The 18,849-nt window shown below is 32.3% G+C and overlaps 1 protein-coding gene across 1 annotated transcript in view; it reads left to right on the plus strand.

Annotated features, from left to right (window-relative positions):
* Positions 1 to 4,913: 4,913 nt before the first annotated feature.
* Positions 4,914 to 18,849, plus strand: part of LOC107450969 (fatty-acid amide hydrolase 2) — a 29,716-nt gene continuing 15,780 nt past the window's right edge. The window contains exons 1-5 of the mRNA XM_087164052.1: positions 4,914 to 5,218; positions 9,661 to 9,866; positions 12,563 to 12,794; positions 15,536 to 15,745; positions 17,923 to 18,042. Coding sequence (XP_087020178.1) covers positions 9,696 to 9,866; positions 12,563 to 12,794; positions 15,536 to 15,745; positions 17,923 to 18,042 — 733 coding nt within the window. The 5' untranslated portion in view covers positions 4,914 to 5,218; positions 9,661 to 9,695. The remainder of the gene's footprint in view (positions 5,219 to 9,660; positions 9,867 to 12,562; positions 12,795 to 15,535; positions 15,746 to 17,922; positions 18,043 to 18,849) is intronic.

An 18,849-nucleotide genomic window follows, 5' to 3' on the forward strand; every position in this document is an offset into this window, starting at 1 on the left:
ATTTTTTAATTTATTTAGTAATAAATTCATTTTATTTTAATGAGCAATTAATTTTATTTAAAAGAATTCAAACGTGTGTGCCTGTTATGCCTGTTAACATTAACTGAAAAATTTGTAATACCTGCAACTTTTAAAGCTAATTTTATTCGAGGGTTACGCCTAATTCAGAACAGACTGCGAATCATAGAGAACCTTAACATGGTTTATTGGTATCACATAATGGTAGATATGGATCCTTTCTGATACTTAGCAGAACTTGATCGACTCATGACTTGACTCTTAGCACACATAAATTCCATTTCTGTCAAATTGCTTTTCTAGCCCATCATATCACTGTTGATCAACTTTTCTACCTGAGCCAGTCCATAATTGATAATTTCCAAGATGAACCTCATCGTAAAACTGTAGCAGTGTTTTTAGACCTCAGCTGCTTTGGACAGGGTATTGCGCCAAAAATTGGTCCACATTCTCCATCATACTGGAGTCAAAGGCAATGCCCTGATTTGGATTAACGACTTTCTAAATGAAAGAAGATTTTCTGTAAAGTATAATGGAGTGCTCTCACAGAGCAACATTAGTTGTGGGCAGGGTTCGGTTCTTAATCCGCTACTTTTCTTGATTTATCTGAATACAATTAATTGATCTTTCCTGACACTAATATCCTATGCAATAACCATGATATCGCTATCTGGCACTTGCACAGAAACATAAATGTACCTGAACATGACTTTGGAGTGGCATTTTTACTTGGGCAGAAGAGCTAAAATTGATCATCAATGCGGATAAGACTAGTTACTGCATTTTTTAAACTGACAAACGACATAGAAACACATCCAAAGTCAACATCAAAATCAAGGACTCTCATACAAGAGGGTTGATTTCTCAACTTATCTAGGTATTAAATTAGATACTGAATTTCGCTTCACTTAGCGCATAGAACATACTGCTAATAGAGCTATTAGGAAACAATATTCTTAGGAAATTGTGTGGTACTACTTGGGGCTCAAGACCACTAACTGTGAGAAGCATCAACTACACGATCATTGGGTCAGTCCTGGAATGTGCTACCCCGATGCGGGTCCCAACCTCGACTACAGTCAAGCAGAAACTTGATTCCGTTCAACACAGGCATTCTAAAATTATTATTGGTGCCGTTTCTTCCAACAACAACGAGAAAGCTGTGCAGGAATGTGGCTTAGCACCTTTAGAGAGTATGCGCAACTTGGCCACCTTCAACAAGATTCATTGCAGCAACTCTGATAATGTCTCCAAAAAAATTCTCAACAACTGGAATTGTTCTACTCGACTTAAAAGATCCTCTACTCTCCAATATGACAGATACATTAGAAGGCGTATCCAACAGAAATATTCCTCCTGAATTTTCTTCAAGAACCCATGCTCCCAACTAAGGCACCTGAAAAATACAAAGAATTTTCGAAAACTGCAGCAACCAGCCTCCAGAAAATGAAGATCCCAACACTCTCAGATATTATATTTAAGCTATCTCAGGGGAACTTAGCTGTCACATATATCGTAGCTTCCTCAACGAAAGAGATGCTGTCATTCTCTTCAACCTTTCCGGAAGAGAGCCATCCAAACATCAAATCAGTGCAGGTCAAATTGCTTCTAATTTCACCTGCAAATTTCTGGCGAGTAAATAAGCCGTAAACTTTTACTAGACCAACTCTTTTAGCTCTAGACCTTTCAGAAGGGTTAGTCGTTTTCTCTGACTATAAATTAAAAATGGAGAAGGTAACATCACCTCCTCTATTAACAATCTATTAAATCAGCTTCATTACAGGGGGAAAATACTGTGTACTATAATAGGCAGTGAGTGTGCTGATCTTTTGACCAAAGAAGCCGGTGGTAACAGCCAATCCAATAAAGCAATCACCCTCGCTGATTCAAATGCAGTAACCAATGTAGACAAATTAACAGGTCCACCAGGAAACCACTGATCACAGACTTCGATTGTCCTAGAGATGTTGCATCTAGATTAACCAAACTAATGACAAAACATTGTAAGGGCATGAAAACCCATCTCGATAATGCAAGTGCAAGATCATATATCCACTGTAAAAACAGCCCAGATTCCCAACTTACACCAAAACATATATATTTGAGTGCTCAATTTTTACTGCAGATGTCTTAAGGCTCGGTATGTTGCCACTTCAGGGCCAAGAGATCTTTTATAGTTCCGAAGCGCCAGAACTGGCGGTCTGCTGTCAACCGCTCGTTTAATGACTTCTAGAGAACAGCTTTTTTTTTTAAAGAAGTTATGCAAGATTTCTCCACTCCACAGAGAAAATCTGGAAAATACAAAGAATTCAAAAATCGCCAAAATTAATAGGGAAAAATGAAAGGAATTTTGAGTTTTCCTTTACAAACTGGAAAAATACAGGGATATAAACAAATACACATATAGAGGCTGGACAAGAAAGGGACACTTCTATACTAACGAAATTTTTTTCATATTTCTCAGCCCCGCAGTGGACTGATCGTAAAGACACTGTTCTCAGTAGAATGCCGAAGTCAAGCTTATTTGACTGCTGTCAGGAAGCGGGTGGGAGGCCTCTTTTATCGGCCTGTATAGGGACCGAGGGTGCGCAGTATCGGTCCTCGTTAAACTGGTCTACCGCAAAGTGCTCAACTTCACGCACAGGTCATCGGCCTACCAAAGCAGGGGAGCCACCACCCCCACCCTGCAGATCATCAAAATTGTAATGGATGTCTTCGAATTAACCTCAGGGATGTTTCCCAGACCGAGACCACTAGATATAGTGCGACGTAAATAAAATACTTACCTACCTACCTCATACTTCTTAAGAAATACTCAAAAATCATTTTAAAACTTCTGAAATGCTTGGATCATGCAATTGCTCATACATATCGATGAAGTTCAAAGCTTTTAGAGGTTTGAGGGACCGACTATAAATTGCAAGTCGAAGATAGTGTTTTTGAGCACCCTACACCAAAAAATGCCACAATTAGTTTGCAATTATAACAGTTATTTTGGTTTATGATCTCTCGCAGAATTTCGTAAACATAGCTTAAATATTTATGGAGGTATGGACATTCCTATAAAAAAAACTAATTTTTTTTTGTATTACATTTTTTTTGCAATAATTTCAAATATATTTAATAAAACTAAAAAAAATTGAAACAATTTCAAACCATATGCAAAATCTTAGCTTTAAAATTTAAGAAAAATTTGTTAAAACTGAGTAAGATATAAGTAATTCTCTCACACTGCGCATGCTCGAAGAAAAATGTTAAAAAAATTTCACTTAATTTTGTAGGGAATCACATTTAGCAATTAATGAAAAAAAATTCACTTTGAATATCTTAAAAATTTAAAAAGTTTCATGCGATTTTCGAAGTAGTTTTTGTGTTTTTCAAAAGAAAGATCAAAAGGATTAGATGTTTTCTACAAATATTATTTTGTATCATAAGACAAAATTTAGTAACAAATGATAATACCTTGCAATAAACGTTCTTGCATCAAAATGTAATTGTATAAGGAAAGAAAACATACTCTTATGGGAGATGATCCCCATCAATGCGGGTATAATTTGTAATAAATCTTGTTTAATGGTACAAAATTAAATTTGTGTAAAACCCCTTATTTTGAGCTTTCTTTTAAAAGTATGAAAACTACTTAGAAAATCGCTTGAAATTATTTTAAGTTTTTCAGCTATTTAAATCGGACTATTTTTATTAGTTATCAAATACGATTCACTATAAAAATTTTTTCGCCCATGCGCAGTATAAAGGAACTACTTGAATTACTCGTATCTCGCACAGTTTCTAACGAATTTTTTTCAAATTTCAAAGCATTAATTTTAAATTGATCCCATATTTTTAAAAAATTTCATTATATAGTTTTGAAGTTATAGCAAAGAAATATAATAAAATAAAATAAAAAAATTAGTTTTTTTTTGTTTGAAATGTTCTTTTGTAAAAATGTTCATATTTCCATAAATATTTAAGCTACGTTTGAAATATTTTGTGAAAATATTGCATAATATAACCAAAATAATTGTTACCAGTTACGAACTTATGGCTACATTAATTGGCATAGGATGCTCAAAAACAATATTTTCAGTTGGTAATTTATTGTTGGTGCCTCAAACATCTAAAATATTTAAACTTCATTGCTATGTATGAGGAATTACATGAAATAAGCAGTTTTGAAGTTAAAAAACGATTTTTTATTAACATGATTTTTTTGATAAATATCAAACTTGTATTAGTATAGAAGTGTTTTCATTGTTTTGTTCTACATTGTTTTGTTCTTCATTGTTTTCATTTACATACTCCTCAAAAGATAATTTAATAGTTTTATGTAAAATATAAATCTTTAGGATTATTATTTAATGTAATGCTGGTCAAAAAATTTTAATTACAAAAGAAAAAATTTTAATGAGTGAAATCTTTCGAATAGTTTTTTCGTAAAGAAGTTTGAAAATCAAAGTTTTCATTTTCTGATTTCGTCAGATTATCTTTCCCGTTATGCATAAGTAAAATTATCCGTTAATACATTTTTATTTTTTTTTTCAACATCCTATCTTCTATTATAAAAATGTAATTAAAATTGCGTGTAAAAATTAATAAATGATAAATCAGTCATTTACAAAAGGTGTAAAATATTTAAGTAAACCAAATGAAAATTGAAATAAGATTTGCGCTGGCCATGATTTTTACTTTATGATCAAATTCACTTCTAGTTTTGTATAATTCATTTTATGAATAATTTTATTCAAATTATAAATGATTATGTGAAAATAATTGTTATACATGATTTTATTTAATACGTGATCCATTGATTCACTTACTAAAATAAAAGTACTTTTATTTATTTATTTTTTTCCATTTTGGAGAGAACCTCAGCGGTATTTCTCCATAAATCAAATGAACATTAACCGACCTTTCCATTTTATTTAAAAAATTTACCTTGTAGACTGATGAAGATCAGACTGTTAGATCTGATAAGCTTTGTTGCTGTGTCAATAGATAATTTTTTTTCCTTATATTATCATAAGGTAGACCTTTGATCATTGACTGATTTAAAGGCTAAAAATGTAATTGATAAGATTTTTACATAGAGATATCTAATCTTAGAGATTATTTAATATTACTTTTCCTTCGCTTCCAGCGACTTTTTGTGATTTTTATACTAAAAATTGCATTGAGAAGAAGAGTGGCTTTTTTTAGAAAGGTAAATATTCTTTTAGTTTTTTATTTGTTTCTTCTGGAACGCAATGTAATCAGATAAGAAGGTTTTTATTTTGGTCTTGATTTTGTGTCTCATTTTATTTAGGGTAATCTAAAAATATTAGTTTTGTGGTTTATTAAAAAAAGGCTTTTAAATTGCAATTTTGTTTTGGAAAATTGAAATATTAAATTAATAAAAATTGAAAAAAAGGGCAAGTTCATTTTCTTTATCTCATTTTCCCAAAAGGTACAGTGTGAACGTTTTACATCTGGGGTACTCTACCGTAATATATTCGACTGAAACATTAACCCTCTCTTTCTTTTTTCATCATTTTATACTGCGTTAAACTTTATAAAAAGAAATATTGCTACCAGTTTCTGAAAGTATGCTGAAATGTACGTCTAAGGTATAGAATACAACAGAAAAAAACGGGGCTTAATATAATGACCGTACAATTCCATACAATATATATCTTGTAAAGAATAAATAAATATACCGTCTTTCGTCTAAGCGCGTGTAAATATTTTTGCTTATTTACTTTTGTTGCAAAATTATCAATTGCATCTGTATATTGTTGGAGCGATTAGCTTAAACTTTTATTTGGCACTTGTGATCCGTTTTTAATTTTTATTTTCCATTTAAGTGCCAATGTACTCATTTTGAGAATTCCTATGCCTTCTTTTTATTCATAAAAGAGTGATAACTTATTTATTACATTCTAAGAATTGATTTTGCAAGGCTAAGACGTTTCTATCCCCCTAATATATTATTAAGATAATTCTGTTTGATTTGAAATCATTCTATTAATAGATTGATTGTATTATTACTTATTATAATCACCTGTCATACTACTTATAATCATTCTATTAATAAATTGCGATTTCTTTTAACTAACGGTAACTAAGATTGATAAATATTTACACTCTTGTCTATAAACTAAGGATAATGAAGTTCAGGCACAGAAAGAGACAGAAGCCAAACAAATTTGATTTATTTGTAAAGTCTATGTATTAAACAAAAGGTAAATAGCAAAAAAGATGCTATATGTTTGACATAATTAATAAAAATTGCGATTTTTACTCCCTGGAGCAAATTTTAAAAAAGAACCTATTTACAAAAAACAATATAACATGGTTAGTATGATGGTTAATACGGAGTATGTCTCCCAGACGATGCAATACAGGCCGTACAACGGCTAGGCATGCTGAGTATCAAATTATCAATCTGATCTTGGGGAATAGTACACCACTAATAAAGCAATGCCCTCCGAAAGTCCGGCAGACAGGTGGGGGGGGGTTGACGGGCTGCAATTCGTAGGCCAAGCATATCCCACACATGCTCTATTGGATTCAAGTCCGGTGAGTATGCTGGCCAATCCATACGGGTGATATCCTCCGATTGAAGGCATTCGTCTACAGTGTTTGCACGGTGAGGACGGGCGTTGTCGTCCATAAACAGAAATTCAGCACCCATGGCTCCCCGAAACAAACGTACATGTTGTTCCAGAATGACATCCTTATAGATGTGGCCTGTCATCGTTACACTCTGAACATGCAGGTCAGTTCTGGAACCAAGAATAATTCCTCCCCAAACGAGCCATCCTGCACCACCGTAACGGTGTCGTTCAGTGGTGTTGTCTTGGTGGTAACGGGTACCTGGCGCTCTCCATATGAAAGTCCGGCGAGAATCAGACTGCAAACTAAACCTGGACTCGTCGGAAAACATCACACAAGACCACTGTTGCTGTGTCCACAATGCACGTTCTCTACTCCAGGCTAATCGCAGGCGACAGTGAGTTGCTGTAAGTGGAACACATCTGACAGGCCTACGAGCATATAGACCAATGTGCCCTAAGCGTCTGTACACGGTCTGCCTTGAATCTGTCGTACTGATAGCTGAAGAGAGCTGACGAGACAGGTCTGATGCTGTGCTCCGTCTGTTTCTTTTGGTAGTAACTGCCAAATACCGGTCTTCATTCGGCGTTGTAACTCGGGGGCGACCTGTGCTATAACGTCTACTCACATTACCATCGTCTCGGAATCGTTGCCAAATCCTGGAGATGACACTCTGGGTGATTCCAAGTTCTTCGGATACTTCCAGCTGTTTACGTCCACATTCCAGTCGTCCGATGATCCTGCCACGTAAAAAATCATCCAAATGCTTCCTTTGTGCCATAACTATGCGGTTATTGCACTGAAAGGCTTTTAAAGCGTCTGTGAACAATTTTACTTCTTTACCACCATTCCTTATATATCCCTCTCTTACACTCTCGTCATTGTGACGTACTACCAGCGTCATCTAGTGGTTTCCTGTAATTTGCACATTCTTCTTCAGGATGTGTGTGATAATTCTACAGGTGAAATTTTAATTTTAGAGTTTGATTTCCGTGTGATTCTGAATTATCCTTAACTTATGGACATGAGTGTACTTTGTTAAAGAGTAAATACCCTCCCACTTGTTTCATAAAGTCAGTTCCAATATTGCGAAAAAATCGCTAAGTATATGTCTATTAGCCGTCAATTACAACATCTTCTACGATTCGTCCCATGCCTTATCCATCACCTCCTACATCAAGAAGCCTCCGCACGGTCTTTTATAAGTAGTCCGCGCAGACTGTTTAAAAAGTGAACCAGTTGTGCGCATGAACCCAAAGCATTCTATAAAGTAAATGAGAGAAATTTATCTTATATATTTGAGAATTGAATCTGTAGTGGTTGACAAGTGAATAAGGCAAACAAATAATATTCATAAATAAAATAAATTTTTAGTCATATATTTCCTACCACTTTCTTATTTTAACTATATTCTCTATTAAATGACTCGTTCGGTAAGGGGATATCCTTCATAGTCGTCTGATCGGACTACCTATAAAAAACCGTGTGGAGGCTTATCCCATGAACGTCCATTACGTAGCCCTGCGAAACTTCAAGGAAGATCTACTGGAAAATGCCACAGTGGTCTGGCAGTCGACCACGGAAGTCCTATCATGCATGATACGTAGACGTAAAGACGCATGCGTTTTTTGAATCATCTACGATTGCGTACTAAATGATCGTCTGTATCTTAAGCCAAGCATTTCAAAACGATATGACGGTATGCTGAATTTCAATATATATATAATATACGGTTAATGCAATTAAGAGAAAAACCATTTAAAATGTGAAATACTGATCCATTAATAACCTGTGCAACCACTAGAATTTTGAATGTAAGCATGCAATCGGGCATGCTTTCTGTCATGCAGATGCCGTATGCCCTTGTGTGGAATGGAGTTGCACTTGTCTGTTGCACTTGATCAGTCAATACGAGGAGAGTTAATGCTGGTTGTGGATGACGCTGAATTTGTCATTCAATAGTATCCCGTACGTACTCGATTTGTGAAAGATCTGGTGATCTAGCAGGCCAAGCTGACATATCGACTTTCTGTAGAGCATGTTGGGTAACAACATCAGTATGAGGGCAAGCGATATCCTGTTGAAAAATACTCAATTGAATGCTTTTGTAAAATAGAGTTCTATGTGTATTGCACTTGATCAGTCAATACCAGGATAGTTAATGCTGGTTGTGGATGACGCTGAATTTGTCATCCAATAGTGTCCCATACGTACTCGATTTGTGAAAGATCTGGTGATCTAGCAGGCCAAGTTAACATATCGACATTCTGTAGAGCATGTTTTGTAACAACAGCAATATGAGGGCGAGGGACATCCTGTTGGAAAATATCCCCTTGAATGCTGCACATGAATGGTTTTAAAATTAAAATAAAATTAATAAAGGAAATTTTATACCGGTAAATTATTTATATCCCGTTCAACTGTATTTTTTTCTGTTCACAATTGTAATTTTGAATCTGTTCGCTGTAACATATTTGAACAAAAATATTTTTCCATCATTCAGCTACAGAGACGTACGTTTTCTCTGCGGGGGATAAGTAAAGGATGACGTTTTTTAAAGAATTCAGACGTAAAATTTATCAATTTTAAAAAAATTTTAAATTTAATTACACAAAAATTGCAATCTTAGAAGGGGCTGTGTCCCTTTAAAAAATGTGAAGATGCTGAAGTCCCCTCTGCTACCCCCGGAACCAGTGGCCCACATCCCCCCCCCAAGCTCTTGGGCGCATTCTTGGGCAAATTCTAAATCCCCCCCCAAACTATTCGTTTTATTTAGTGTAAAAATTCCCCCACTCCAAGCTTTAAGTGGGCGCATCGTGCTCCCACCTTCCCCCCCCCCCGGATGGGGGCCCTTGCCCGGAACTGCGGCCCCAGCCAATATCTTACAATACGGTTAACTAAACGGAACATTTACTTTGTTAAAACAGCGTCTGAAATGAAATATTTAGCTTAATTTAAATAAGGAATTAAACATTAAGAAAAGTAATTTAATTTTCTGAAAACTATTGTATTGTGTCATTAAAATATAATTTTTTTTTAAACATTTTACAGATTTGAAAAAATTGATGAAACTAAGGTGATATACCATGGGTGTGGTATTTTGGTTAGCGCATTCATTGTATCGAGTGTTATACTCTTTCATCCACATTATTTTAGCTTTCTACCATAAAGGTAAAAAACAAATTGTTCCACCAATCAAGTATCCTCTTCTACTCAAATCTGCATCTAAACTTGCCGAAGAAATACGGGAAGGAAAAGTAAATGATTATTTTTCAAATTTTATTTCCTTATTGGGATTTTGATGGGTACAAAAATATGCAATATGTTTGAAAGGAATAACCATTGTTCAAAAGCCAAATTTACAATTTTCAACGAATTATTCAGATTGTATTACTACGTAGAGTTGAAATACTCTTTGTTTTGCGCACTACGTGTGACTGACAGTTAAAAATTAATTTATGTTATATTAAAATGCAGTTAAAATATCCTTCATTATAATAAATGAAATGCATAATCAATTCAGGAAATCCCTAGGAAAAAAAATTCTGTTAAAGTGTAATATTATGCTCAAATTTCATGTATAAAAATTTTAAATGAACTAATTTTTTAACACAGTAATTACGTTGAAATTTACTTAACTGCGTAATAAATTTGTTAAACTACTAATTTTAGGATACTCATAAAACACCACCTAAATTTTCTGCTCCGAATAATTTACTAATGTAAGTACTTGCAGTAATAAATTTAGTTTGTAGCGTAACTACCACTACGATTATTAAGCATCAATTGAATATTATATAGAACATGCTTATTTCAATTCATTTAAGTAACACTATTTTGATTTATAAAAGTTGGAATTGTCAACGGATAGTCTTCCCCATTCGGCGACTAGCTTGATGCAGGGCTAAGCTTGATCACCATCCAAAATTATCTTGCACAGCACATGAACTTTAATACAAACTAAGCCGAATGCTCAGCTCAACTGTTTTTCTGATTCTTCATCTCCTCTAATACTCTCACCTAAATTAGTTTTAAACAATATATTAACCGTAACTTTTTCACCATCTAGCTATTGTCCACGCAAAAGTACACTGAAGAGGAGCCAATCAAAGTACAGCGCTGCGATCGGCAACGCGTATATAAGACAACGAGTGTCTAGCACAGTTCTTAGATCGGTTACTGCTGCTACAATGCCAGGTTATACAGATTTAAGTGAGTTTGAACGTGGTGTTATAGTCGGCGCACGGGAGATGGGACATAGCATCTCCGAGATAGCAATGAAATTTGGAATTTCACGTACGGCCATTTCACGAGTATACCGTGAATATCGGAAATCCACCAAAATCCCCAGACATATTTGGGATGCCTTGCAACGTGATGTTCAGAAGATATCCCCACCCCCTCTTACTCTTATGGACAGCCCTTCAGGATTCATGGTGTCAATTATCTCCAGCACTACTTCACACATTGATCGAATCCATGCCACGTCGTGTTGCGGCACTTCTGCTTGCTTGCGGGGGTCCTACACGATAATAGGCAGGCATACCAGTTTTTTTGGCTCTTCAGTGTACTTTGATTTAAATTTTAGCTATTTTCAAGGAAAGTCCGCAATATTCTCAAAGTTATTCATTTTAGTAATAATTATAATCTACCTGACAGTCATTAAATCTCACAAACCACACCTAGTATGAGCTTTGGATAGTTCTGTTTAATAAGCAGAAGAAAGTTATTAAAATCGTTTCCATCTCTGTAAAGGTATAATAGAAATAAAGGTATAAGCATCATTGAGTGCTGCTACTTCCTTACGCACCCCTCGAGCCATATCTTGAGTATCGTATAATATATACGCATATGCTATTGCCCGAAATAGGCAAGCCTGCTACCACCATTTGGTATGACAGTATGTGGTACTATAACACCATTTATGTTTAAAATTTCTACAGCCATTTTAGAAAGGATTAGAAATAAATCTTAATAATTATTTCGCAGCTTTTAATTTATCCAAAAAACAATTAGACGAACTCTTCCAAAATTTCATAAAGAAAAACAATGGCTATCCAACTAATGTAATTAAATTCTACATTAAATCATTAAGTTAATTGTATGTTATAATTATTAACGAATTTATTTCAATTCAATAAAACAAATCTATAAATTTATTTTAATGAGTGTATTTATTGGATTTACGTAAAAAATTTCTTTGTTAACTAAAATTATTTTTTTTTTACCATGTACAAATCCAATTCAGGCAGCTTCGGTCTTCGAATATTTAATAAAGAATTTTTTTTCAATAACAATTTTTTCAATAAATGTTAATAATTTCTCTAAAAATCATACAAGTTAAAATTTTATGATCAAAATTAAACCTTTTATTAATTATAAACTTTGAATTATCCAGTATAATATTACTACCTTGAGCACATCCACATTCTGGAGAGTCGCATATAACTAATAAATCAAATGCGCTTCTGTGCATGCCATGAAAGGCATCCCTCTATCTTCTATTTACGCTTTTACTTTCATATTTTATAATTTGGCTAACTTGTTAAGAAAACATTTTGAACCATTTCTTACCGATTCTGATAAGATTAAATACATTTGACTTTACCCGTCTTATATGTAACATTTTGTGTTTTCTTCTATTATTACTTGATATATTGTTTTATTTTGTATTTTTTGCTTAATATGTTCATTTTTTGGTGTTCTTCCCACAATTGTTTGATATATTTTCCTTTCGCTATTTTAATACAATATTAGAAAGCACTCTTGTTTGCAGATATAATCGTGAGAGCTGATGGCGAGATTATACCTTTTCGTTATTTTGCTTTCCGGCTCTTTAATTTTTTTAAAACAAAGTTTTAAATATTTAAAAAAAGCCATTTTATTTCATAAATTTTTTTTCTCTTTGAAAATATATGTTTTTCCCACCATGTTTTTTTTTCCAACTTAAAAGGTAAAAAGTGAAGAAGTAGTTCAAGCCTACGTAAATAGAATCTTAGAAGTTGAGCCATACATAAATGCTGTTGTTCAAGATCGTTTCACCGAAGCTTTAGAAGAAGCAAAAGAAGTTGATAAAATAATCAGCGAAATTACGTACTCTGAATCATTTTCCAAGCAACAACTGGCTGATGAAAAACCATTCTTTGGCGTGCCATTTACTATTAAGCTTCTGATAAAAGTTAAAGGTGAGAGATATCATGTATTGCTTTGAAGATATAGTCATTTAAAATAGCTATTTGAATTTGCATAATTACCTAGAAAATTAAGTATTGTATTTTGTGGGTAATATAATTACAGGTCACATTATTTAACTGTTCAGGAGAGTGTTTTTGATGGAAAACATCACGGTTTACGTATAGGCAAATGGTTGTTTTTGTGTGCTGTTATTTAATGCAAAGCTGTTTGGTACTTTGAAAGAAAAAAATTGGCTGTAAAAACTAATATCTATTTTGTTTTTGATATGGTAAAATGTTTCATACCACCAGGACTATTTTATTATTATTATAACAACAATATATAAATATTTATTGTCCGAGTAAAAGTAAATAGTGGTAGGTAAGTTATAATTAACGGAGATACCAACTTTATTCGAACAGGGGATAAAGGTAGTAGTCTTTTAAAGTAAGATTCTTGGTTTAGTAAATTCGATTTATAGGGTTTTTACTCCCCACTATTTCTAAATTACTTAAAGGCTTATAAGATACGCTATCCTTTCTTATGGTTGAGCCTTGATAAAACACAGAGAAAATCTAATATTATATAGCATCAAAACTAATGCAAAATAATATTACAGCGAACGCTAAATAATATTAGTTTGCATAGAATCCAATATTATATAACGCAGAGCAAACAGCGACCTCTTGTATCTTTCTAATATTAGAAGTTGTGCAAGATGACGTTAGATTTTACCGAATTTCTGATATTATCTAAAATTATGTGCTACTTGGTTATTTTTGCATGGTTATTAAAGGGTATGGCATGATATAACTTTTTAAAAGTGGTAAATTACATAAGCCTGCGAAATATTTAGAAATAGTGGTGGATAAAAATCTACTAAATTGAATTTAATAAACCAAGAATCACAATTGATAAACTGCCACTTTAAAATATTTATTTGCTGTCCGGAGAAGGTTGGCATCTCTGAAAACATTGCAAAATTAACCATAAATATCTTCTAAGAAGTAATTATTTAGATTGGGCTGCCACCGTTCATCGCTTTTTGAAAAAATATCTTCTAGTTGTAGCTAAGTTTAATAAGTCGTTCTTTGATTTGCAAATTTACAATTAGATTTGATTGAAGTTATTTTGCACACCAGTACGGGTGAATGATTAAAAAGTAAATCTGAAACACCACTTTATCCTGTTCTCTCGTCGCCTGGTTTTTAAAATGTTGGCAAAAATGCACAAGTTTCAGAAAACTTTAGTTTTTAATTGTATACCTCTCAGTAAAATATTTTTCAAAAAAGATTATTAGATTCAGCCTTGTTAATTTTTGAAGGAAATATATCTGTCTGAGAATTTCAGAACTAAAAACGGTATCTTGAAGGAAATTACGTTTCCATTTATATTAACGCAAAATAAATAATACTACTATTATAAATTTGTTAGGACCAGTCACCCTGATTACGTAACTCCACGTACATTACAACTATGCATTATAATTGTTAGTACGAAAGTCTTAGTAAAAGAAAAATCAGTTTCTTAATTTTTTTTTAGGAAAAAATGCATCAGGATTAGGTGTTTTTGACACGACACCAAGAATTTCTTGTCAAAGTTCGAAGTAATTTAAAATTGTATTAACCCTTTCGCGGCGACTGTCACATATACGTGACAGCATAAAACCGTATCAATCAGGGTAAAAATATAAAACTGGTAATCAAAGTATTTCTTTAGCAGTTTATTTGTGGGCGGAGTTATAATTGTTTGATTCACTTTATTCACCAATACTTTATTCAAAATAAAACTATTTAGTTATACTTTGACTTAACATTGATTATATATATGATTAAACTAACAATAATTGAAGTAAAAACAAAGTAAGTCTGTCAAATTAGCAACGACTACATTTAAGTTACCGTTTTTTATTGAATTATAACTTTATTTTGATTTTGTACGAGTGCTTTTCTGAATCACCCGTCCCCAAGGGGTTAAAGCAAGGAAAGTCAATACAACTCTGAATGTGATCATAATTCCAATCCTGCGTATTATAACTTGCTTATCAAAAAAAATTTTTTACTGATACTTTAAATAATATTTCATTAAAAATTTAAATATTAGTTCAAAAATATTTAAGTTCTACGATTTATTCTTTATTTAAGATTACATTATACGCTTTCAAACATATGATTACACACATTTATGTAGAATAAACTCAAGTACTATCTGTAAATAATTTTAATTAAATTTAATAATAGTTTTAGACAAAACAAGTGCTGTTGTTTCATTTTAATTTATATTTCAATATGTTCTACATTTAATAAGTTCTTTAATTAAAAACATAAATTTTTTATTTGTTATAGTTTTTTCCATTCTCTTTTTGGTAATTATTGAGCAATGTTAACATGAAACAACACTATAATCTAGTTTTAGACTAAAGTAGAAGGTATAAAACCAACGAGTTTTAATTTATTTCTTGTTATTAAATATATTTTAAATGCTAAAATTCTCATTAATTAATATGATATTAATTTTACATTATAATTTATTGATGAATTCTCAATCTTTTAGTGCAGTATTTTGTCATGAACTATCAGAAGAGTTTTGACAGTTGGCAGATGAACTCTTCTGCTTTGGACGATTTAAAATAGCTTTTGACTGGTCGTTAAAAACCATGGTTTTAACCGTATCTTGTCGAAAACCGTTCCAACCGTGGCATACGCCATTGCTTGTATTTCATTCCAATGAAATATTTTTTTTTTATGTCCAGGACTTCCTTGTACTGCTGGCAGTAAATTATTTGAACATCAGATTGCAGAAGAAGATGCTCATTGTGTTGCTTTAATAAAGAAAGCGGGTGGTATCATTTTGGCGAATACAAATACACCTGAATTCGGCTTTTCTTTGGAATGCTTCAATCTCCTTTATGGACAAACACGCAATCCCTATGATACGACAAGAACTCCTGGTGCAAGTAGTGGTAAAATATTCATTTATTATTCTGTTATTTATGAATTAACAGGAACTGTGAAAAGGAGGGACGTTTGTCCAGTGTCCACAGAGCCTTATTAACAATTGAATTCTTATTGAATTTATCAACTCATGATTAAAAAATATGCCTAAAATTTAGCTTAACTTTAAATTTCAGCTTAAAATCACCACAATTGTGTGTTCGAGATCCATGCGGAATCACTTAAATTATTAATATGTCTTAATTATTAATATATCTATTATTAATATTCACTTGGCTTATTTAGCTTTTAATTACCATTTGAAAATGTTAGATAATTTCTAAATTTTCACGCAATATTTAACAAAATAAAAATACAAAACGAAAATATGAAAAAATATGTAGAATATAAAAAAGTGAATAATGGAAAATTTTTTGACTTGACAATACGTACACAAGGCATAAGTTGAAGTTTAATGTGTTTTATTCTTTGTTGTTAAAATTTGACTAAAGCCTCCTTACTAGATGATCAAAATTAGTTGATAGCATTGCAATTTAACTAAATTTATGTATTTATTTTAGATATTATGCTACAAAATAAAGCGAAAAGCATATATTAAGAATGATAAAAAAATGAAGATCTTAATGCTGAAATAGAAAGATCTTAATGCTGTAACACAACATATATAGTGTGGTATATTTTGTTATAGAAAAATATCTCTAGAAGTCTTGTGGATCTAACAAAACCTTTTAGGTGGTGACGCATTTTAACTTCCACAATTTGCAATATTTATACAGGTTTAGCATGACTTAATGAACGATCCTTTTTTATTTTCGAGGCTATTAAGCAGAATACAGTGTGCTGTAGAATCATCGGATAAAATTTTTCTGTTCATAACATCAATAAAAATAAAATATTTAGGTTATAATGCTCACAGTACATATCACAACATGTTATATTTCTGCGGGTAGAAACTAACAACAGTTCGAGAAAAATATGAAATGACAGTTTTAATAGTTTTCAACGCTACGTAGTCGTAGTTTTATATGTCTTTGCACCTAGTGTAGATTGTATGGTTAGTATTCTTCATTAGTACAGTCTACAACTACAACTACTAACAATATTACTGCCATGCAATTCAAAAACATAAGTGCTTCAGATTGATTCCAAAAAAGTTGCTTGGCAGCTATTTTCATTCTATTGCTAATGCTATTAACGCTAAAATAGAATTTCGATAAAACAAAGTAAATTTTTGAAATCTTTTTTATTATTTTTATTTTTTGTAATATGTAGATGTGACCATACAAAGATGCCAAAACTGGAAAAATCTTAATTTTGAATTTTTTCCCCTCTTACATTGCTTTTTCAATCGCGAATCGCACGGCAGAATCTATATATATATTTCTCTCACACGGCGACAAACAAAAAGGCTCATTACAACTCCCCGAATGGCAACGCTAGAAAATCGACCAATGATTGCAGCTAAAAATGTCACATGCCAACTCTAGCTGAGGTGGCTCAACATATAGCGCTTTTAAAAACTGAAACAACCTTAAGCTAGGCAGAAGTGAGTAGTCTTTGTCGATAGATCTCTATTTTAGTATTTTGTCGAAAGTTTTTTTTTTCGCGAATTTATATATTACGAATTTATTTGACGATTTTTGATTTATATCTCGAATTTATTTGTTTTTTTATTGTTATTAGTTATTCATTGAAAAATGAGTCTCAGTCGTGCTGTTACGCTTTAGGATTTTATACTATAGCACATTTCTAATAGGTTTAACGAATTACATGTCATTTATTTGAATTCAAATTTATTTTAATGACTTAGTATTTACTAAAAAGATGTAATTTTTTTTAAAAAAAAAATGCTGTTATATGGATTTGAATGATTGTTTTGAATTCTTAAAATTTTGTGTATTTGCAATGTACCTAAGTTAGTAGCGAGAGAAGCGAGCTTGGTTTGCGAAGTAAATCGTATAAGACTGCGTAGCAATTTTCGGGGGTTGGCGAGCGTTAGCAAGCAGGTGGCATAGCCCACTAGTAGTATATGTTACATTAGAAATTTCATCAGGAAGAATCCAACAACAGCACGAAAAGATTAGTAGGTTGTATGGTAGTATTTTTTACAATAGACAGCTTGTATGTTCGCGTAATATTTTATATATTATCATCATACATAATGCATTACATTATATATTTTAAGGAGGAGAAGGTGCTTTACTAGGAGCAGGTGCTTCTGTTGTAGGGGTAGGAAACGATATGCTGGGCAGTGTCCGTTTACCAGCTCATTTTTGTGGAATTTTCTCTCACAAACCTTCAAAGGGTAAGTTGACAGATACATTTGAAACTTTAACCGGTTAACGCCCAGCGTCATATATTTAGGACAGTTCCTTATTTCTGAAATATTCATTGTGGTGGGAAACTTTTTTCAGCATTTTCATTTATCTGGGTGAATTAAAAGATTATCAGATACCACAATGATTTTGTTATTTCTGATTAGATCTAGAATTATAAGGAGCAAGTACTTTTTGATCTATCAAAGACTTTTTGAATTCCCTAACAGTAGAAAAAACAATTAATTTCGAAAATATATTATACCACTTGTTCCATATAACCACTTTTTGTATCATTTCAATAAATAAATGCGGGACAAAACGGGTTAAGCTAGAAAAAAAGGATAAAAATTTTAAAATACTGTTTTAATAGTTTGTTTTAAATTCCTGATTTAAAGATCTGTTACACTTTTAACAAAATATTTTAATGGTAGGCTGAAGCTTTTAGAATTTTGAATAATTTTGAGATATAAAATAAGGTGACGTATTATGTCAGCATTTGGATCATTTTTATGTAATGGTATGGGAAATTTACTGTTTAAATTTCCATTATGGAACGTTTCTTTTCTTTTAAAAATATTAAGGACTGGCAACTCAAATATTGTATTCTCAGTGCTTACAATTTGAAGGACTGAATATTCCTATCAACCAAAATCTATTAATTATATAAAATTATATATCTTGTGATAGATATCTTTTCTGAAGTCAAACAATTGTCGATTTTTTTTAACAAAAAATTAGTAGTTAGCTGAAGAAAATTTCGTATTAATTTATATACAACCGCGTTCTTTTTAACA

The sequence above is a fragment of the Parasteatoda tepidariorum genome, chromosome 5, assembly GCF_982258835.1.
Source record: "Parasteatoda tepidariorum strain Cologne lab strain chromosome 5, Ptep-v5.0, whole genome shotgun sequence".
Classification (NCBI taxonomy): Eukaryota; Metazoa; Arthropoda; class Arachnida; order Araneae; family Theridiidae; genus Parasteatoda; species Parasteatoda tepidariorum.